Source organism: Strix uralensis, chromosome 3, assembly GCF_047716275.1.
Source record: "Strix uralensis isolate ZFMK-TIS-50842 chromosome 3, bStrUra1, whole genome shotgun sequence".
Lineage (NCBI taxonomy): Eukaryota > Metazoa > Chordata > Aves > Strigiformes > Strigidae > Strix > Strix uralensis.
In genome coordinates, this window is record NC_133974.1 from 58,906,018 (window position 1) to 58,929,680 (window position 23,663).

General features: G+C 36.3%; 1 protein-coding gene and 1 long non-coding RNA gene across 8 annotated transcripts in view; one reads left to right on the forward strand and one right to left on the reverse strand.

Moving 5' to 3' along the window:
- The window catches only part of LOC141940837 (uncharacterized), a 32,530-nt gene extending 19,707 nt beyond the window's left edge, over positions 1 to 12,823 (forward strand). The window contains exons 3-4 of one of the 2 annotated variants that reach the window (XR_012628136.1): positions 403 to 4,490; positions 11,897 to 12,823. This is a non-coding gene — a long non-coding RNA (uncharacterized LOC141940837). Of the gene's footprint in view, positions 1 to 402; positions 4,491 to 11,896 lie in introns of those variants that run through there. The other variant, XR_012628137.1, reaches the window with a different exon arrangement.
- Positions 1 to 23,663, reverse strand: part of TRDN (triadin) — a 244,482-nt gene that overhangs the window by 144,835 nt on the left and 75,984 nt on the right. For all 6 annotated transcript variants that reach the window (XM_074862417.1, XM_074862415.1, XM_074862419.1 and 3 more), the window contains 6 exons: positions 19,611 to 19,670; positions 16,853 to 16,912; positions 15,409 to 15,468; positions 12,800 to 12,859; positions 11,235 to 11,429; positions 6,329 to 6,388 (listed from right to left, as the gene is read on the reverse strand). In XM_074862417.1, the coding sequence (XP_074718518.1) occupies positions 6,329 to 6,388; positions 11,235 to 11,429; positions 12,800 to 12,859; positions 15,409 to 15,468; positions 16,853 to 16,912; positions 19,611 to 19,670 (495 nt within the window). The remainder of the gene's footprint in view (positions 1 to 6,328; positions 6,389 to 11,234; positions 11,430 to 12,799; positions 12,860 to 15,408; positions 15,469 to 16,852; positions 16,913 to 19,610; positions 19,671 to 23,663) is intronic.

The window sequence follows — 23,663 nt, forward strand, 5'->3', positions numbered from 1 at the left end:
GTGCCAGCATCTGGCTCTGATTCACAGTGGGATGATATAAACAGGGAATAATGGATAGTTGTTTTGCTTCTGTGGGATGGTGTCAGGATTGTGTGCTGATAACGTCCCCATTAAGAGATCAATGTCCTTTCAGAGTTTGACCAAATAGACACAGCTTTTGGGGTGAGAGGGGAGTCATGGACAAGAACCTCATTAAAATTATTTCAGTGGATGTCTTCTCATAGTTTTACATAACTGAATAGAAATGTAAAGAAGCAATATTTAGACTCCAAATGACAGCTAAAACTATTGCAAGAATTGCACATTAATAAATTAGTTTAAAAATTTTCAATAATTAAAACTTAATTTTCAGTTTCTCATACATATATTTAAAATTGCTCTTCATTACTTCTTTCCTTTCAGACTGAAAAGTATTCAGAATTCTCCCAGGAGATTACTAGAGGAACAAAAGCTTCTGTCATTCAATCGTCTCCATTTATGTCATCAACAGAAAAAAATGTGTCGACAAGTGTTTCATCATATGAACAACTTTTTTATAAACTGATGGACAGTTAACTGTCAACTCTGAAGATTAATCCATATGAGTCTCTGGAAATTTTTGGGTACAGTACTACCATCAGAGGGAGAAGACATGTTAGTTCTTCGGTACCTTTTCTGTTTAAAAAGTAAACCTGGAAAAGTTTCACAGCTCCCAAACTCTCCCTTTAGCATTTCACTAAAACAAATTTCTGGTTTCCTTGTTTTGTACTGTAGGGGAGAGGGCTATTAAGTAGATAGCATCAGAAAGCATCTCTCCACAGAAAAAAAATAATATTCTATAGTTTTTGCTCTCAAATGTGAAAGCCTATAACTCAGTCCCCAGTTTTTCATGCTGAATTTCTCCAAACAAGAAACAAATAACATGTTACTTTCTTATTTATTATGACTGATTTTTTTATTGCATTGTATCAAATTTATCCTCAGAGAAACTACACTGGTATCAAAGTTGTCCCCCTGTAAATATAATGTTCTAACGTGAAAAGTTACATCCTGTCATTGATATATCCACAACACATCCTAGTCTTTAATCAAGTAGGAGTGACACTTCAAAATAGTTCAAGACCCCAAAGCGTTTTCTTATCTGAACAGCAGAGGGCAAGTATTTAACTCCAGAGCTACAGCCCACCCACAGCAAATACAGGCATTTTTACTTTCAAAATAAGGCACTTAATGCTCTCTTTTTTTTTTGGTTTTTTTTGTATCATACTGACAATGTCTTGGAATTCTCTTGACACATTGTGTAATAACAATGATCCTTATTCTTTGACTGAATACCTCCTGACAATATAAGAGAAGAGACAAGCCTTGGAAGACCATTGTAGACATGAAGGACATTCAGTCTGCTACTTCTTTCCAGGACCAAGCAGTCTGTAGGGTTCCCTAGGGACTATCACCACAATTTGCTCAAAATTTCTTAACTGCCTGTTATACTTTTTTTTTTTTTTTTTTTTTTTTCATGAGCATATGTGCAAAGGGTGAGGATTCAATGATTTTTCAATGAGAAGGTGGAATGATGGTTTTACTCTATAGGATACACTCTTGCCATGTAAATGTGCCAGAAATCCTGATTAATTTCTCCAAGGTAAATATTTTTTCAACAGTGTAAGATTAGTAAAATTGTCTACATCACTTTGGTTTTTAGACCGTGGCATGGAAATACACAGTAAACGTATGAGGGTGAATTGATGAAAGGAAATAGTATGGTTGCATTCCTGTGCAGTCTAGTTTTTATTGGAAACAGTCATGTAGTGGTACAAGCTCCATAGGGTTATTGGGTGCTTCAGTGCAAAGATCTTAGATAGGCTAAACTGACAGTAATATCACATCTGGTCTACCACTGTCTTTGTGTCAATTAGGTAACCGTAAATATCATCCAGTAGTAAGTCCAGTGTGCTGTGAAATGCAAGTTCCTTAACACAGTAAAATGAACACAAAATCTGACCATAAATATACAGTATGCCTGTGGGAAACAAGGGTGCCATGTTATGACCAAATACCCAAGAGATCCTTATCACTCTTAATTCACCAGTACACAGCATGCACAACCACATGCTGAAGTGGGCATGCAAAAAGACAGATACGCAAGAATCCATTTAAGGTAGATGCAAATTAAAAAAAGTATTTCATTGGAACAACTCCTTGATCTGCCAGAGTAGTTCAGCAAATGTAAGTGTAAAGCAAGCTGGCAAATGTTGCAGGGAGAGCAGGGGAGGAGTGGTAAAACAGGAGTATGACACAGGGGGAATAAAGTAGAGCAGATGCAGCTAACTTAGAGACGTATGTGCCACATACTAAAAGAGTGACCAAATACTGTCCCTAAAATCCATCCACATGGATAAGGATTTCAAGTTCTTTAAGGGCAAAAAAATAGTTATGAAAATCAAATTAAAGGTTTCTACTAAAATAGAACCTTTTCTCCTACCAATAAATATAAAAATATCAGTAAGAACACTAGAAATATTAACCAGAACAAAATTCAGACATATCAAATAAGTTCTCAAATACATGGAATAGACTATATCCATGAAACTAGACAACAGAAAGTCAGTGGCCTTCTGTATCAGAAAGGCTATCTTGGACCTTAGAAATACCAATGCCTGTCAGAAATACCAGTGCCAGAATAGAGGTTCCAGTCAGAACCAATGTGTCTCAGCATCTCCTAAAAAACAAGCTTTCCTCTTTAGGTTTTAAAGTTTTAGAAGTAAAACTTGGAAAATTAACCCTGGAAGAAGTATATATTAATTCTTCATTTACAAGCAGCCAAAAGGAGTACAAAACAATTTGGACTGAGTGGTTTGTTAATGCTGGGACAGTACTGCCTCTACTTGGCTGAGAAACTGTAGTCTGAGGATAAATAAGATCAGAAAATCTAGCCTTTGGAGGAAAGGTGGTTCAGCAGTCCCTCAGAGAGATTGTCACTTATCACATGCATGTTAGACAGAAAGTAAAAAATATTCTCAAGTTCCATACTTCATCTGATAAAATCAGGAAGCAATTTTTTATACTGTATACAGTAGAGCTCAAAAGGGCTATCTATAAACGCCTCAGTAGAATCCAGGGTAGGTCACTGTTGCAGTCATGATATTCATGAGATGGACTCCTGGTTTAACAAAACCTATCTGAGCTTATGGCTAAAACTCCACTGATATCTATTGTAAAGGGTTGAGAATATCAAATACTTTTCTTTTATAAAAAGTAAAATAGAAGCCTTGGAAGTTAATTGATATGGATGTAATTATTGCTATTTACAGGAGGATCTGCATGAAACCAGTCTGTTTCAGGGACAAATGCTGGGGAGAGAAACAAAATAACCAGCTAATGCTTCATGAAGCAGCTTAGCAAGAATTCTCCCTTCTATGGCTTCCTATGAATTCACTGTGTACAGTTTACATATATTTTACTCATTTTTTAAAGCTAACACTGCAGTAACATGACAAAACTTTGAGTAAATGAACAAATTTTCAGTCTCATTTGTTAAAATCAACACAAGAGCATTAACTGACCTCCAACAGATTGTTCAGGTGACTGTCAAAATATATTGATATATTTTGAAAAGTGTATCTAATGAGTGAAATCTAAGGACCTGAGTTTTACTTTTAATTATTTATCACTATAAAATGTAATCTTAAATGATATACTTTGCTATAAATTCTTGCATAAAATTTATATAAGCCTAAAATAATCTAATGTTGCCAGTAATGAATATGAAAAATACAAATAATTCCAAATATGAATATGAATAATACAAATAATTCCAAAAATACTACCAAAGAATAAATACTCAGTGGTATTGTTGTTATGATATTATAAATACATATATTGTGCCTAAGGAATCTAATGAGTGGGACACTGCTCTTCTAAAGTCAAGAAGACAGAAATTTATATTTGGTGTAAACAATCCTGCAAAAAACCAATATACTTATGTGAAGGAATTTTCTATGAGAAAAATGTGTTTTTTCTCCATCACAAATTCCAATATTGGGATTGATGGCAATGATTCCTGGTTTGAAAGTATAGCAGTGTCAGGGTGACTGTAATTAAATTCCTTAGCTGAATTGCACTCGGATCTCTTTGTTTGGACAGTGTAATTTACAATGAAATACATAAACTGATAAAAGGATAAAATATAGCAGATTTTGAAGCTAATTTGATATTATGGTTATTAAAGGGACTTAGTGTGCTGGTGTTTTCCCCGCATTTACCTTTTCAAGAAAATGAATTACAGTAATATTCCAGTTCACAAAGGTCAGTGTGAAATGAACATGTTGCCTGAGATGATGGGCAGTAACAAACACTAACTGAGCAGTGTTTGGTGACACTCTCCTCAATGATTTCTATAAAGAGCACAGAGATGGTCATACCTGGCCTTTATCTTGTTTTTCAGAGACATGGTCTGGATGTTTCAGAATTGTCTTTCACATCTTGTGGGTTGACTAAAGCTTGTTTTGAAGGTAATGTTTTATTTTACCTCCCACAAAAATGTATCAGGCTCCATCACAACGATCATTCACAGCATTTAACTTCAGATGTTGACAAATGATTTAGCAAGTCAAATAGTTGCTTTACAGATGGAGCCACAGGTGGACTTTTGCATACCCTAAGTTAAGGGGCTGTCCTCATCCTTTTTACCTACAAATCAGATGATTTAAACTGTTTTATGACTTGCTTCCACTTTCTGGGGTCTCAGCCTGTCGCCCTAGCTGTTCTCCTGTAAGGCCAGCTGACCACCCAATGACCATTACACATTTTTCAGCTGTTTAACCTGTGGTTTCTTAGTACAACTCTGTCATAACACACTGAAATGACACAAGGCAAACATTGGGAGGCAAGAGCAGTCAGTCATGTCTTTTATCTTCTGAAATTCAAGTGACTATAGACTTCCCTCTCTATCTCCCTTCTCCCTTTCATGGTCTTCCCAGCTTCCTCATAGCTGGAAAGGTCAAAACTGAAAAGCAAGACTCCCTTCCCACAGCACATCTGCTCTGCTTTAGGAGAGTGTCAATCAGCCCAGGGAATCATCTGGAAAAAAAGGCTCTAACATGTGTCAAAGCTGCTTGTAAATGTCAGGACAACTATAAGAGAGATCTTGAAGATCTCCATGGAAGTCTTTGTGTTGTGATTTATTAATGGTACAGCTGTGTAAAGCCAGAAACTGGGTGCATTACATCTGGTACAGGAGGTTATTTTTAAAATCAAAGCATAACTGAAGGTCTGTGGAAGGTTTTGCTAGCCTTTTCCCCACTCTGATCTAGACCAGTCCCTCTGTTTATAACTGGCTGTCTTTACAAATCTAGAGGTGATATAATACTTTACTCCCTTTTAATGGAACCCCCTATCTCTCCATGTCACCCACTGAGATCAGGCCATACAAACCCTCTCCCTCCAAAATTCCAAGCTTGTTCATTTTCTTGTGTCCTCTCTCTCCCCATTTTGAGAGCCTCTGTTTCTCAGTTATGTCCTTAGGACTTCCTAGCTCTGACTAGACCTGTGCATGTCAAGAGAGGACGTAGGCCACAACGCAGAGATTAGAAAACACATCCAATTCAGAGAAGTACCAGTAGAGAGCTTCTTGGGAAAATAACAGACTAAACAAAGCTTGTAAGGCTTAATGTGTTCTTAAATACTCTATACTTGACTCTTTTCATAAATATAATTGCTTATCATTCCTAGGATTATGTCCTCTCGCACTGGATTTCAGGAGGAAGAGTGTAGATTAAATAAGGTCAGGGTAGATTGATTTAATATTATGAGATGATGCTCAGTCATCATCAGTAGCTCTAGCTTCTTTTTTTGGCTAAGAATTAAGTGTCTGTGTTAGAATTGATGAGCATGGAGATGTGGGAAGAGAGAAGATAAAACACAGAAGTGATGGATCAGCTAAGATATTTTATATACTAAAAACAACAATGGCAGTTCTATTTTTGAAACATTCTGGGGTTAAAGCTTGCTATTTGTAGGGAAAAAAACCCCAATAAGCTATTAACAATAAGCTCCTTCCTCTTGCATCTCAGCCAAAAAAAGCATGGACAGTTTCACCAATTTCTATAACCTTAAATTAACTCTACTTTTAACATTACCTTAATTTTATTTCATGCATTGCAGACAAAAATTAAAAGCTTTAATAATACAGCCATTAGCTCTTATGCTTTATTAAAACTATTTGCACACTCTTTGTTGCACTTGTGAGACCTTTCAACAATACAAACCACACTTTTAATACATAAAGGAGCAGAAACTCTCAGGGAAACAGAAGAATATTAGAACAGAGTTCAGTGATGTAGGAAAGTACCTGGGTAAAAATCCCCTTGCGCAAACATGTCAATCACATAGCGACAGAATGCATATTGATCTAACAGAGCAAAAGGAAAAAAAAGAGTAATGAAGAAAGTAAATTTGAAATGTTGTTTCTATTTAACAGTGAAGATAAAACTTGGCAGTGCAAAGACACATTTCAAGGATAGTCTTACTTATATGTTTGGGATTTTTTTCCTGGCCTTCAATTCACATGTTCAAAAAGAGACAATTTATTGTCCAGATCTAATTCAAGCCTCCCAGCCAAGAACTTCAGAGCTACCAGTGCCTCAGCGCTACCAACTCTTCTGGGGGGCCAGGGTGCAGTCTGTGATGCAGGTCAGCAATGCACAGCCTTGGTTTTGGCAGAGATCCTGACCCCACACACAAGTACCGTGCAAACTGCTGCCTGGACACAGGTCCCAAAGACTTTTTCTTCTCCTTGAAGATCCATTTCAAATAGTCACAGCCAGGTTATACAAAAATTCAATAAAGTTTTATATCACAGTATTTTGTTAATATTGGTTTAACACTATAATCAATATGTACATTTAGTGAATGGGAATATAAAGAGAACTCTGTGTACTTACACTCCTGTAGCAATGAGATTTTCCCCCAAATTTTATCATTTTGCTACAGAATTATTTTCCAAACACTAATCTTTACAAATATATATATGTATGTATATATTACATTTGGATATATATATTAAAATTATGCTATTCAGAAATTAAGGCTTCTGAATCTAAATGAAACTGATTTCAGAAATGTTGACTGTCTATTGATTTCTCCTATACATAAGCAGAGTTGAAGACCTTAATAAAAATTTCTAACAGTAAGAATGATGAAGAAAATTTACCAGTTGTACTGAGTGTAAAAGAATCACAACATTATTGCTGGATTCTCCAGTTGGCCAGAAAAAAACATGTTGCCCCACTGGACTCTAAGGGACATTGACTTTGAAAATTAATGTTGATGACTAAATGCCAACTCTGGTTAGCTAAGTTAGCTCCCAAATCTCCTTGAGTTAAACATATTCATCCGTCTGTCCTAGACTGTTCTAGCCCAGTTCCTAGGCTACAGAAGTTACATCTTTTCCTCTTTCCATCTCCTGTTACATCTCCTACTCACCTACAAAGACACTTTGCCAACTTCAAAATAAAATTATGCTGACTTTGGAATACTTAAAATTTTAAAAATGGCATAACTCATATTTAAATGCAAAATGACATTCCCAAGTATATAACACTGATTGTATTATTTGCTTTCTTACATAGTTCACTGGAGCAACAGTATTAGTTGATGCTGAGGCATTTATGTGATTGCTGCTCTGTTATGTTGACTGTCATAGAAGTTCTTGGGTGGAGAACTGCAACTTTCAAGTCATGATTTCCTATGTAGTTGCAAAAATTAGGAAAGGGTTTACAAGCTCAGCAAATATCCAATTGTTTCTACTAATCAATAGGAGTCCATGCAGCTATTTCCTGTTACTGAGATGGTGAGGGTAACACTAATCAGAATTTCTACAATGGGGGAAACCTTTCAGGATGTATACAAAACTGTGGCTATAAACACTGCTTTTAAAACCTTTAATGACTATTCATAACAGTTTCTACTTTCATATTTAGGAATTCAAGTTTATCATTCTGGCTGGCTGCAGATTTGGATTCCACCCTTAAGGAATCTAAAGAATTTGGCTGCAATATGTGCTCTAAGTCTATGTGCTAGTTTTCTGAAAAAAGTAGCAGCGTATGTGTGAGAACATGTGTACAAATTTGTACTCTCAGTAAGCCCATCTAAAGCCACTGAAGTCAGCAAAGTGTTTGCACTGACTTCAATGGACTTGCAAATATGTCCTCAGTGAACATTAATAAATAAAATGGACCAACGTCTATTCTTTAGCCCAGAAAGCAAATAACAGGGCAAAGCTCTTGCCCACAGAGCTGCATTTTCCTTACCCCTCTTTTGCCAAAACAAGCTGCCCCCATCCATGCTACCCATTGGGAACCATTTGGGGACCATTGGGACCATTTTGAGGCATTGTACAAAGGGCTGGTAGATGGCATGGGACAGAACTATGTCAGGGGACATAAGCTGTCTGGACAACACAGAACAGAGAAGAAGCCTGTGCTGGTTCTATTTAGGTTATAACATAGACATAGCCTGAGGGCCTAGCAGCTCACACCATTTCATTGATATTAAAACAATCCAATTATTAATTGTCAATTATTATATCCAATCAGATCACATAATTTCATTGATATTAAAATAATCCAATTATTAATTATTAAAATAATTATTTAAATGCAGTAATATAGACCAGGATTAAAATAGACTGTGGGTGTTTGAGTTGAGGGTTTTGTTTGGTTTTTTGTTTGTTTTGGTGCTTTTGTTTGTTTGTTTTTTGGTGGAAATGTGATATGAATAAACTTTTTTCTACAAAACCTTAATCTTAATTGTACCTGAGAAGAAAGATTTTGTATTAATCTTCTCCTCATAGGATTTCTTTAGCAACTCAGCCCCGGAAAATCAGGGTTTATAAAAAAAATTGAAGGCAGAATGTTAAACTCTGAATAACAAAAATAACATTTCTACTGTCTATGAAATAATAAGGTACACTACAACATCCCATTGAAGTTCATGGAAATTCTGCTGATCAGCAAAGATTGAAACCCAAGGAATTTTAAATGAATATGATTTTCTAAATGTCTCTTCATGGCTAAAAATTCATTTTAATTTAAACTCTCTTGTTAAACAGAGAATTTCACACTATAGTTTTTACCTTATATCTCTGTAATAGTAGCACAAATATTCATCTGAGTACTAATAAATCATGTCAAATTTGGGGACTAGATTCTTATTGATAAAAACAGTCATAGATATGCTGTCATTGGACCTTACGTAATTTACCCTGGAAGATGACCTATCTTGTTTAATTTTGACTTGAGTAAGGAATGATGCAACAGCATGGAAATCTTAACAACTCTTCTGTGATTACTGTTATATTTTTTACATTGTTGCAGGAAAGCTGGCAGAACTACTCCCTTGAGCAAGAAAAAGTAAGGATTGAAAGAACAGGAAATCTTGGCAAAACCACATTGACTTCAAAATTATGTTCACCTTGAGTCACAGTGGGACTGAAATATAGAATTGAATTTTCTAAGAGTATCCAGCTGGGCAGCAGCGGCTTATGGTTGAAAAAGGAAGGATGAAAGTAGAAAAGGCAGCTTTCACTGAATGTGTGTAGCCCTAATTCCAGTGATAAGGGCAGTTGAAGAGGCTCCTTCCTTCCTCCACTCCAGCTGCTCATTCCCACTTTCACCTGCCAAGGTTCAGTGCACAGTCACTGGGGTCACACTCTAAAGTAGACTGACAAAGTGATCTGTTAATGTTTGATGTTAAGATGGATCATCTTGATAATATATATCAGCTAAAGGAGGGGAAAAATCTCACAAAAACCAAACCAACAAACAAAAAACCATCACCACTCTCTATTGCTCTCTGTAATCTTTGACCCTTACTTAAAATATTTTGCTGCCAGGGAGTAAAGTGTCTCATCTGCTTACCATTGCTTTTTAAGAGCCTTATCCTGAACAGTACAGAGTGGATCCCACTGTGCACTGAAACTCTGTAAGAGCAAAGAAAAACTGAACGAGATTTGCACCTCCCAAGAGGAGCTCAACAATTTGCTGAACTTTCTCCTTGGTCACTGCAATCAGCATGAAAGATGCTGCTTTGATTTTATGCCTCAAAGGCTCCAATATTTCAGGTAAAAACCAAAATTAACTAGAATACAAATAATGTTAAAAAATACTAGTTCAGCACACTATGCATGTCAGAAAGGGGGCTACGTCTCAAAATATTTCATATTTCTAGAAAGGTGTAATTTAGGCAACTCCTAAGGTGACCAGAGCTGATGGTTATGAAATTCTGAGAGAAACTGCCCAGGCATATTCAGATATCTAGGCAGGAATGGCTGCTTTGGTGCTCAGGCAAAATGATTTATCTGTGGTTATCAGCTGAAAGGATCAAATAGGTGTGCCACGCAATGCTGAGCTGCCTCTATTAATGTCAAAATAATCCTGTGCCTGCAGCATGGCAGTTCGTACAGAGAGTCAGGTCCTGCCACCTTCATTCATACAAAATCGTACCTAACTTCATGGAAGAGACACAGGGAAATCAGGGAACAAGTCAGTGCAACTTGGGAGTGGAAGAACACAGGCTGGCTCTGACAAAGAGGAGCATATAGTTAACACCTCCATTTGGTGTTGATCCATGTTGATTCTTTATTTTATCACTTAATTTCTTCCTTTCAACAGGGTAATGGCATTTATTTCCTTTTTAAGAGAAATTTGGAAGCTGTTCACATCAAATTATGAGGTAGGTATATCGCTGTGCCATACAATACCTGACAACATGACAATGCCTCATATAATCTGATGTAAAACAAATTATTACATTCCCTTTCCTCTGCTGCTAATTTCCTTATTGTTACAGAAGACATATGCAGATGTAGAAACAAAACAAAATTCCCAGCAGTTCATTGGATAGTCTATATTTTCCAAAATAACTCTGCTAGCAATCCACCACGTAAGATGCTACCGAGCAAATCCATGAAGACTCAAGCCTATCTGAAGAGATTGGTCCTTGGCAAAGAAGGGTTTAAACTAAAATGAATCTTTAGCCATGCCAAACAGTTGGAATATTCTAGTTATTAAGATTAAACTTATTTTGTTCTTGATACTCTACTCCTAGCACTGTGAGATTCATCTAGAATTTATTTGTACTGCACTTTTGTTTTTCATGGGTGGACTTTGGTCCTTGCCAGCTTTAATTCCATTCTCTCTGCTTCTTCTCTACTAGCTTTTTAAGATCTTCATCTGTTTCCTCCTCATTTTGTTTACCTTTCTTTTCCGATTTAGTTACAGTCTGAAGAGCTTTCTCCTCCTTAACTTTTGGTTTGGCCTTTATTAGCCCAACTTCTGTTGTTTTCGTCTCTGTCTGCTTGACCTTCTCAGTCGTCTTTGCTTCTCCTTTTCCATCCTTCACTTCCTTTTTAACTTTTATTTCCACTTTAGTGCTCTTTACTTTCTTCTCCTCTGCAGGTAATAAAGAAAAAACTTTCAGTGTCATTCTTTCCCCACAAAATAATAATACCATTTATTTTATCTTGTGCTATTACTAGTGGGTATTTCTCATTATTAACACCTTGCTCAGATCTGATGAAAACTATAATCCCCCCCCAAACCCAGACAGAATTAGAAGTATATATGAGATGCAAGCATGTTTTGCCTTCAGGCCTGTACCAAGTATTTGACTGATACTAAATATAGTAAGCTATGGCAAACAATATTAAATGCTTCTAATGACAATATGTTAGCTTTTATGATATAAACTAGGGAGACAAATGTTGGTCATTAAGGAAACAAATATGAAAGGTACTTCCAGGCTAAATCTGAGTAACTCCAGACTTCAGACATCGGAGCTAAACTCTGTTGTAAGTTCTAAAAGTAATTGGTTTAAAGTGTGGCTATTTGTAAAGGTCCCTTTTATGCACTGATTCTAGGTATCTGCACAAGAAGTCTTGAGTTCTTGAGTCTCTCTCTATACCGATTCCCAGGATGAAAGACTAGTCTGAAACAGGCCAATTCATGATTCGTCCTGCAGCAGAGTGAGGTGGTTTCCAAGGAGAATTACCAAATTGTAAATATCAGTGGCTGAAGCTACACAGAGGTTGGTGAGACCAAGAATATTCCTTCTGCTCGTATGTATCAGCAGCTTTTTCTCATCTGAGACATGGATGCTGACAATATGTGTGTTTCTAGTTCACTTCAGTGGAAAATCTAACACTAGTTTAAAATGCCACTGAATATGGTTTAAACTAATCTGTTTCATGTGATGTTCACACATCACATGTTTTCGTCATAGCTCTGTCTCCATCCTTGAGGCAAAGTTTTATGCTACAAAATCTGTGTCTCCTCTAAAGCTCTAGGTTTCTATTTCCATTAAACCACAGGGCTGACTGAAGTGATTTTATCAATATGTAAACTGAATAGTTCTACCTATTATAAAACAGAATACAGATATTTATATAAGGACATTCCTACTTCTAAATAAAGCCATGGCATGACCAAGTATTGCTGGCTAGTGAAGAAAGAATTTCCTTACCTAGTTAGAGTGAAAATGCATATGTCAAATCACTTACAGATAGGCCTACTTCTTTTTCAGGGAAATGGTGGTTCATACCTTTAATTTTAATCTTTGAAATTTCAACATGTTTTAAAAGGGATCATGCATAGAACTAACCCTTGAATGTTCTAGAGACATTTTAATTTGAATTATATATTAATTTCATTACAGTGTCATGTAGATGATTTTTCATACAGATTATATTCTCTGCTCCAATAATATAAAGTTTATGAATTTTAATGTAAATTAGGGTTAAAATGCAGTATAAATAAATAATTACCTTTGGGAGGAGGTTTCTTTTCAGCTTTTTCGTGTCTTTCGGGCTTGTCTTTTTGAATTACTAGAAATGAGTACAATTGTATATTAGAGAAAAAAAGTTCACAAAGAATGAGAAAATATTGTTAAAGCACAACATCATCCCTGGAAGTTTCACATTTCTTCATGATTCCTGTTTTTACAGTTTGCAAAATTCTTACTTCTTTTTCCCAAGTTCACGCACTGGGGTAAAAAGCTTCAAGATACCTATTGAAACTCACCTAACCAGAAGAGGAGTCAGTCACACAGATCTTAAGATTTGTAGGGAATATTTATAATGAATATTCCAGATGACACAAACCTGCTCAGCTCAAGCTCTGAGCAGACACAGGCTTGGTCTTGTGCTACAGCCAACAGGAAGCCATGCAGCTACATTCATCTTACAGAGAGGTGTTTTTCTTAACTTGGGCTTGCTGTCATACAAACACAGCCACAAGCCTGGTGCTCACTTCAGAGCCCAGCTTGAGTGAGTTCATGTCTGCACAGGATACACTGTGTAAACACACACTGCTATGTCCCAGAAAGGCTGTCAAAATTTTATGTGGAGACTTCTATCTTTCCTTTCTTGCTTGCCATCCAGACACATTGCTGGAACAAAACAGCCTTGAGAGTTAATTACACTTCTTTCAAGTGATAACTACATAATAGTAACATCCTCTCTAACTGAATTCCAGATTGGAATTGCTGCCTCTATGAGTCATGATTGATATTTAGGTTTGTTTTTCTTTTTTTAAGATAGCTGTTTTTCAGATGATGTGTTTCAATAACATTCATATCACTGAAGCTTTCTGGAGCCTTTAACAGGGGCTGAAAAAATACTCTAAGTCTTTTTATTGAGTGTAGAGAAAACCTGCTAGCCACTCAATTTTCAGTACGCCTGCTGTTGGCCTGGACCTGAGCATCCTCATTTCTTAGGGACTGCAACTGGTTGAAATGGCCCCTCAGCACTGCTGGTAGCTAATTCGGTTTACAGCAGACCCCAGACAAAAGGGAGGTGAACCTGGCAATGGCTAGATCAGCACACTGTCGGCAGAAATGTGCCTTAGGAAGTGCTGAAGGCAACGAGTGTCCTAGTGCACTGAGTCCACCCACAGGGACTCACATGCCATGGAAACTATTCAAAAGAAGGTGGCATGTCTATATGTTACACTGCAGCAACAAACCTCCCTAGCTACAAAGTGGCCAAATCCTTCCTAAAATTTTCCAGCCAGTGACTGGAGTCATGGCTGCTATTAAACACATTAAGGCTCTAAGTGATTATTTGGTTAGCTAGCAGAAGATAAATGGGTGAACAGGCTGGCTGCTCATTAGCAATATCTCAGTGACTCTTGGAAGTTATTTGCTTTTCAAATCTACAAAGACACCGTGGGCATTTATTTTCTCTGGATTACTTCAATGTGATTTCACTTTATTAAAAAAAATCCTACAGTTATACACTGAAAGTAAAAAAATGACCAAATATCCCTTTAAAAGAGAGACTGGACAATGGCTACCTTTCAAAGTCTTTTAAAGTTATAAATCTTCATTCCATGTTTTCTTCACTCCTACTTTCTGTTTTACATTTCTCCTTAGAGTAAGGTCGAGTCCAATAAAGACTGATTTGTACATTTGAATCTATATTGTATGAACAGATTCAAATTAAAACTAATTAATTTATGCATCCCATTATCATGAGATTAATCTGAATGCCATACCAGACTGATATTAAGATACATTGCATAGTATTTTTTTCAAGAGTTAACTGGGTAAAAGTAAGAAGAGGCAAAGGTTGAAACTCAACTTCAGTATAGAAATATCTGGCTTCCAAAAAGCAATGCATGTAAAAAAACCCAGACAACCTCAGAGTAAAAACATTCAAATGTCAAGCAATAATAAATGTTTGTCTTTAAACAACAGCATAACAGGGCAAGTTGATTGAATTTTTAAATCCCCCTATCCAAATCATGGCTAAAGATGGAATTAATCAGTCAAAAGAATACTGAAAATCACCTCTCATACACCATATTGCTTCAGAATATATACGATAATTAGCAGATATGTAAATCTTAACCAAGGCCCCTTCTCCCATGGAGGACAGTACAAATCATGTAGTGAAATGAAAATGTTATTGCAAAAAAATAAAGACAAGAAAATGAAAATCTATTTTTGGATGTGATGGAAGACCCAGACTGGGAGAAAGTAAACACTCTTGTATTAGGTCTATACCAGACTGAAAATTGATACACAAGAGAAAGCTTCCTTTACAGGCAAATTACTGAATCCCATTGTGGAGGAAAGGACATCAAGGAATGCAAATATAATAGTCATAGGCTTATTTCTTTAGCTGCATGAGAATGATTCATAATTACCTCTGAGCATCAAAACAAGAGAACTAAGCAAAAAATATATGCTGAGCAAGACCTCACCCAGGGGCTGATCAAGACCTGCTCAAGCAAAAGTGAGAGCACCCAAAAACATGGTGCATAGACTAGAAGAGCTTTCTTTATACTTTAAATGCTCATCTCCACACTCTCCAAAACTATATAAGCACTGAAAATCTAAAATTGTATAGCATCTAATAATAATCTGCATTACCTTTAGAAGGTACTTTCTTTTCATATTTTTCTGGCTTTTCAGGTTTCTCTTTGTGAATAGCTAGAAATAAATAACAGCATTAATGGTTACTTAAAAAGAGAAATGTTGCATTTTAAGTGAGAAAGAGGAGAAAGAAGATCAAGAAACACAACTATGCACCATGACTATCCATGCAGAACCAGAAAGATTGATTCAGCTGCTGCTGTCTTCTGTTGATATCAAAACACGTGATTCAAACTACCAAAAACTTGTCTACCATCCCTGAGGTCTCTGCCATCAGCTGGGGGAGGAATGGCCTTTCTGGCACAACTGCAATGCCATGAAAGAATTTAGTCAGGAAGAGTCATGCTTATTTATGTCATTTACTGGTTCATTTTGTTTGTTTTGTTTATATTGTCATTTATTGGTTTATTTTGGTTTATTGTTATTTTTGAGCTTTCGTGTTTATTACTGTGGTTCATTTCTGAAGGATTTTGTGAACTCCACATAACAACTAACAGTTTTGCCAGCTATGAATGATTAAACACTATAATTAATTACAAATCTAATTGCAATGGCATTATAACTAATGCTCTTTGGGGCTTTTTGTTTGCTTTTAATTTCCACTTTACAAATTGAAATAAAATACACTGTAGTGAGTAGATTTCTGGTTCAGGTTTCAGAATACACCTGAGTTGTGCAATAGTCACTGAGTGGTGGGTAATCTGGAATATTCTCCTCTGTGGACTCTGATATGCTAACTTTTTGAGATTAATGTTTACACAGTAACTTGTCCACAGGTGTGCAGAACTGATATTTGAATGTGTTCATATCCCCTACAGGGACCAGGCATGTGAAAACACTCCTCTGCCTACTTGACTTCAGCACATGAGTTTATACTAAGAACACAAAAATGTATGCATGAGCATTGCTATGTGCTCTCTAGTTTTGTGTTGGTGTTTCAAAAAATGTAAGACTTGTGGAAGATAAAGCACTGCTAGATACCTATTTATTTCAAGTAACTACTTAAAGAATTAGTCCTGCCTTATTCAATGCCTATGCCACAGCCCTACGCAGAATTGTATTTAAAACAATTTTTTCACATGGCCTGCCTCAATACCTTTGTTTACAGGCTGTCAGGTGTTTTTCCTGGATGACCGTATTCACTTAGTAACCATACTTACTGTGAGTGTTGGAAATACTCAGTGATTACTGGGAGATTATACTAATCCAGAGTATAAAATATATTATCTCCCTTCCTCAGAAAAAAACCCCTACAAACATGCAGAAGGAATACAAAATGCTACTCTGTATGTCTGCAAACCTTCATATGATCTCATGATCTTTCTTCATAAAGTTCCATAACATTTTTTCCAACCAAGGATATACATAAATGGAAATTGAGTAGACAATTAGCTCCGGGGTACCTCAAAATGTAAAATAAATTCTGACATTAAATCATTACCTGCACGCTTTTCCTTCTTTTCAGGTTTTTCTTGTCTTTCCAGCTTGTCTTTATGTGTCACTAGGAAAGAAGAAATGTGTTCATATATATTAAAAAAAATTGTGGAAAAGACTTAAGAATCAAAAATAATTATACCAAGAAAAGCCTTAGGAGACAAAATGACAAACTGTCTTATTCCTGAGCTATCCTGTGCATATCTGCACAGCATACATCACATTACATGGGTATGAGCAGACAACTCTGGGCAACAAGTTACTGCTTACCACTTAAGCCATGGTAATGTTCCTCAGCTGTTTACAACAGTAGCATCATTGCCTACAATTTTCTGTCCATTCAGGGAGAGAGATTTTCAGAAAACTGTCAAGGACCAAGGCAGAGCTAACAGTAAATGCTGCTGCCTGCACCAGAAAGAGGACATCACCTGGGCCACTCCATACTCTGTCAGGCAGAGGCTCGTAAAAACCCTGGAATCAGTCCTGAAGCATAAGAGCATCACATGCACAAATGACACATCTGTCACTTGCCAGCTGGCTTGGAATGGATAACCAGTAATGGATATGGATAGCCAGTAATGGGTACAGATAGCTAGTAATGGACACTAGCTGAGATCAGTCCCCCCAATGATGATCTCAGAGCCGTAGTTAGATATGTAAAGTGAAAATTAACATTATGACAGTGGAAATAGTATTATGCTATCCACTCATCCACATAACATTTTCCACTCACTTTTCTTAGGATTTTACACAAAAATTTTCCAGACAATGAGAAATAAGCATGTGGATTTTAGAGCACGTCAGAAAAATCAGCCATGAAACTGCAGGCTAGCTTTAACTCTAACTCCTGTGGAGATTTCATCCCAGCTTAGAAAAACTCCCTTTGTCAAACATGAGAAAATAAGGAAGTTCTTTTACAGTACCATGAATTCCATATCTAACTGGAAGCAAAAGAAGAAGGGTATGGAATATTCAGGCTGTCATATTTTTTTAACAATATAGTGATGAAACATATGAGAATGAGTTTCTGACATCGCTAAGTGACACTTCTAAGTTACCGAATCACTTCTAGGTGACTGCAATGCTTCTAATTATTCTTTGTGTCATTAGTTAACTTTCCTAAACTTCATCACAGAACTTGATTAGAAATTAAAATGGGTTTTTATTTATTCTCTCAGTTATCTCAATCTTGTAAAAGGAATGCATTTAAAGTAGAAAATAAGCAGTTAAAATACAGGGATGCAGTGAAAATTTGGAGTCTCCCAGTCACCCTGCAATGAAATGGGCCTTAGAAGGACACGTATCCATAGTCATAGTTTTAAAATATACAGTCTGAAAGCAATGTTTCTTAATACTGTAATTACAAAGAATCTCTACAGGCAGTAATGTTTTAGTAGCAACTGTAGAAATAACTCACTAAAGAAAACTAAGTAATACATTCACTTTAAGATAAAATACAGTTAGGTAGACAGATTATTAGTAGGAGTTACGAGAAGTTAAGGCAGTATAATAATTTTATTCTTCTTCATTTACTATCAGATTGGCTGGGATAATTTTTTCCTGTTCTAAGAAACTTTTAAAAACATTAAATATTGTTCTCCTATCAAATGAAATTGAAGAATTTCCCAAGTTTTCCACAAAATAAAGGAGAAGTCTTAATGACACATTCATGTTTTAATATGGGACATTATAGTCTTTGCTTTGTTATTTTTCCAAATCTCAGAAAAAATTTCTCGTTACCACCATTCCATTTTCTAATAATAAATATTCATTCTAACAGAAACCTGAACTCATGTGTCTGCCGTTAACCTCTAGAATCAGTCTTGCTAAGTCAATGTATTTTGAATTATTTATATAAAGTGGAAAAGCCCCAATCAGAGACCATTATAAAGGCCTAGACAAACACAGATTTCAGGAAGGTGCATGTTCACTTGGGTTGTGAGACCTATGTTCTTGGTTTGAAATAAATCAGCCATGGCGGGATATTGGGTCTTCCTTTTTTTGGGTGATTTATTATGATCATTGGCCTATTTGCTCTTCCAGAATGGGTTTCTTCCTCCAGCATGAGACTTCATTAATCACATTTTTATGTAAAGGACATGTTCTCAGAAGGCTTAAAGTGTTTTGACAAGTAGGTATGTTCCAACAAAATTCCATTTTGCCAAAAAATCTCTCACAAGAGGCAAACTCTTGGAGCCCAGAGCTAACTCATGAGTTGTGGGTGGAGAGGAAGCAGTCTCCCGATTCAGACTCCTACAACAGGCGGATCTGTAATTTACTGTTGGCATACACCAACAGCAAATTAGTAAATCCTCTCTAACACCCTCTCCCTAATGTCTCTGAAATGAGTCTGGTGAAATTTTTTTTCTAAGGCAGGTCTCTGAAACAGAATGCCTCCAGGGACTGTGCCCTGTATGTTATAATTTACTCATGTTTTGCTCAGAAGTATTCCCAAAGACAAATATTATGCTTGGAGTTATTCAAGAAGAATAAAAAAGGCACCTATTTATGCTCTGGGCATCTTTTACATAAGTTAATAATACAGTAAAAACTTATTCATTAATCTCTGAATATAATTTTAGCCCCTCTGCAGAGTGATGAATTCAAAGCGCTTTTAAAATCCTCATTCTCCTTCCAGCTGGCTTTCACACCTCCTCCATCCTTAAACGTAATTGGGATTTACAAGAAGGGTCTAAGAGTCAATAGATTAGACTGTTCTGAACTACTGGTAAAAAGACAAAGAACATCAAATGCTGAAAACATACCTTTTAGGGCTTCCTTTCTCTCAATTTTTTCTTCTTTTTCAGGTTTGTCTCTGTGGATTACTAGAAACAATTAAAAAACCCCACAATAAAACTATAATCTGGAGATATGATGTACAGTTGTTTTTTCACCGAAGTGATCGAGGAAAAATGTTTGTAAATTCAAATAACGGATTTTAGCTCTGAGTCACAGGTACTAGATGATGTATAGATCTTCTTAATGTCAATATTTAATTCCAGGTACAAGAGAAATATTTTTCCTTAAATAAGTCTTCAGATGTGACACCATATTTTTGCAAAATAAGTGAACATTCAGCAACCTCAATCTAATCTGTGGGATCTCTTTTGGTCCCATTACACAAGCACCCTGACTCTAAGATTTCTGACAGAGGAAATTATTTTCGGTCCCTGACAGCATTGCTTTCTATTCTTAACAAAAACTGGCTAGCATATTACTTTCCATGCTCTTTTTTATTTATTTTTACCTGTTACTTCATCCACAAGATGGATTAACAAGAAAACATCTTTTTTAATCAGAGCGTAACTTCAGGAAGAGCAGCTGTTCAAAACACAACCAACTACACGTCCTGCTAGAAGCAGGCAAACTTGAGTCCTTATGACTCTATTAGTCACCCAACTTTCAGACCATGTTTTTGGATGTGATTGTATTCCACATCCTAATGATTTAGATAGACAAAAATAGTCCTTGTCAACCTCTACTACTAAAAGACTAGCATTTTGCAATTTCAGGGAAAAATATTTTCTTTGCAATACTCAAGCTTCTGTCAAGTAAACCTCAGAAAATACAACTCTGATTAGAAGACAACCGTGAGCTTTATACACAAGCACGGTAATGTTTTTGCATACATTCAGTTCACCAACTTTGCAGCAAATGTCATTTCAGAGAGGTGCAAGCATTATTTTGGTGGTTAAATATATCCTCATTAAAAAATTGGTCCATGTCTTTAAGAAAAATCATTCCAAACATGCAGTAATTTCATTATGTCTTGCGTGTGTTTGCATTATCCCAATACATTTCCAGTAATAATAGGTAAACAATTAACAGTACAGTGGAAAGAGATTGAAGGGAGATTTTTCAAAACATTAAGGAATGTGGACAGCAAATTTACACTAAAAAAGCAGGCTGTGAAGAATGCAGCGGCATCAGCAATGTATTATTGAATGATTTACAGACTGCAACTCATTCAACTGGTTTAGGACATCTAGTAACATACCAAGGAAAAGCAGTTTCCTCTCTCTATATACCATGTAGAACGTAGACTGAATATTTTTTGCAGAAACTGTAGCATGCTTTTACATCTTATATTTGTATTAGCAGCTGCTAGCTCTGTGCAAAATATTTCGGGCCACCTTGTTGTCAGTTTTGGGTGGGGCAACAACACAGTTTTGTAAACAGTAGTTCTGTGATGGTCAATGGCAGTGAAACATGTTTCTGCACATTGGACAAAAGCCGTTGTAGTCTCTAAGCCAGAGAATATAGTCGAACTATGCAGAACAGACTGGCGATCAGAAAGCTTGTTTTTAGCCACAGAACATCTTACTTGTGTAAGGAAGACTGTTGTGGGTTTTTTAAAATTTATTCTAGTTTCTCCACAGCATTTCCCTATTTCATGCTTGGGGAAAAAAAAAAAAAAGAACAAAAACAAACCCAAAACGAGCCTTGCACAACATTTACTGTATTTACTGTGTCAATAGACCTTAAAGTGGACAGAAAAATGTAATTTAAGGCTCCTTCACATCATCAGAATGGTATAAAGGGCTAAAATGCAAGGAAATGTTAATATTTGTGTGGACTCCAAGCTTAAACATGGAGAAGGGATCAGTTAGCTCCTTCTTAAGAAATAAAAGTAACTTGATGTATCTGGGCAGGGAGCCTGGAATGTGGATAAGCAGAGACCAGGCTGGCATAAGCTATTTTTCTCTTCCCAATGATAGGCTGAAGGTGATCTCTGGTTAGTTCAAGAGCCCTATCCTGTGTGTTGGTATCCCCATAGCCTCAGAGTTTGCTAATCTCAGACTGTAATGTTTACCATTACCTCTAATGGACACTGTCAGAGTTATGGCTTCTGGGTAGAACCTTATCGGGGAAGGGCAGGTGTTGCCAAAAATTAAAGGGTTCATGTTTCAAGGCTGTGATGAGAGGCCATTTTTGACTCTTCAATCACAGTGCACTAGGGACACCAAAGTCCATGGAAGCTTTTGATCTGACAAACTGAAATATGATTTTTCTTTTGTATATTAACTCTGTTTTTTCCCCCAAAATGTTTTCACGTTCAGCTTCATATGTAGTCCTAAAGGCTTTGCCATAGAAAATACTTCTATTTCTACAGATCTTTCCCAGATTTAGTCACCTGGGTACCTATTTGTTTGTAAAGGGCTTAACACATGCCCTTTTTCAAGCCTGCAGCACTTAGGTGAAAGCATTAAGTTTTAGAAATAAACCTGGCTGGCCATACTGCCATGTTTCTGTGAAACAAATTAGAGTTAATAAGATTTTCCTTTGCATCTAAAAAACAAAGAGAAAGCACATAAAACCTTTTAAGAGTGCTAAGTCAAGCACTCTTCAGCTGAATAATGCTGGAACTAAAACTACTCATTCAACTTTAATTCAACCATTTTATTTGCTTTATGACACACTTTGCAATGAAAAGATCACCTCTTTTCTTCTTTTAGTAGGGTGCTGGATTCATCCAGAAAAAATAAGAAAAATAACTAAAACTAGTTTTATGACAATTGTATAAGCTAAAATTTTTCCACAACTTAAAGAAATTATCTTGGACTTCCTTGCAAATACCAAAAAAGCATAAACTCAGAATGAACTGTTATTAGCACTGGAAAAAAATATAACACCCCAACCTAATTTTCACTAACCTAGATTTTGGAAATTGCTGAAACATTTTTATATGACTTTGAATGAAAATTCAGCCTGAGGCAAAATAATGAGCATGAAAAATTTCATCCTCAGTGACTGGAGTGTGGTAAATTTATAAATAATCTAAAATAGGAGCTCATAATGGAAAATTTTAAGGTAATTTAACAATATATTCCAAACTTAATCATATAAGAATATTGTTATTTGCTTCACATAAAATTAAAAACAAGGAGTATAGCATATATATGAGAGATTTTTTCCAAATTTCCATCATCTAATAGTATATTTGCATCAAGTGGAAGACATAGTGAAAGGGGTGTCATTTAGTTTTTCTTCATTAAAGTGTTTGAGACAGAGACATTCCCTATCCCAAAAAAGCAAGTGCAAAAAGAAGAGATGTAATAAGGAGGCACTAATTCCATATGTAAGGGAAGTAAAAATAGTTTCCAGCTGAGTAAGTCTTAAGTGTGCTGCTTAGTATAAAGCTAGGTGATGAGTGCAGTAAGCATGAAGCAGAGATTGCTTGCTCCAGCTAACTGATTAAGCGCTTGTCTACAAAGCAACACTCAGGAAAGTTAAGATAAATGAACTAATACAACAAAGTTAGAGTGCATTATTCAGAGAGCATTAAATCTTTGTGTAGATGCTTTTATTCAGAAGTAAAGTAACCTTAGATGGCTATAACTTAATTCTTCTTGAAGGAACACTAAAAAAAAAAAAAAAGGAAAAGGTTTGATTTGGAGAGGGGCACAGGCTTCCAGGTCCAAACAATAATCTAAGGAAATCTCAGCAATTCATGAACTGTGGAGTCACCTGCACTCATTACAAACTGCCTCAGTTACCTGTGAAGAGGGAAGAGGCTTGCCTCTGAGTTTGCTCAGATCTTCCCCAAGAGGCACCAGACATGCCTACGCTGCTCACTGCAGTGCCTAACCCTGTGCTGGATTTAGCCCTCAACACTGAATGTAAATGCCAATATAGGATTGAGACAATGTCTCATGATTTACATGTTTGTGCAATTTAAAATTAGATTTAATTGCAACAGTCAGACAGTGTTACATCCATCTGAACTAAGATTTAGGTTTGACAGCTACAGGTGGTAGTCAAACTGCCCATGGCATTGGATTCACCCTGGGCTGCTGTAAACCCATAGAGCTAAATAA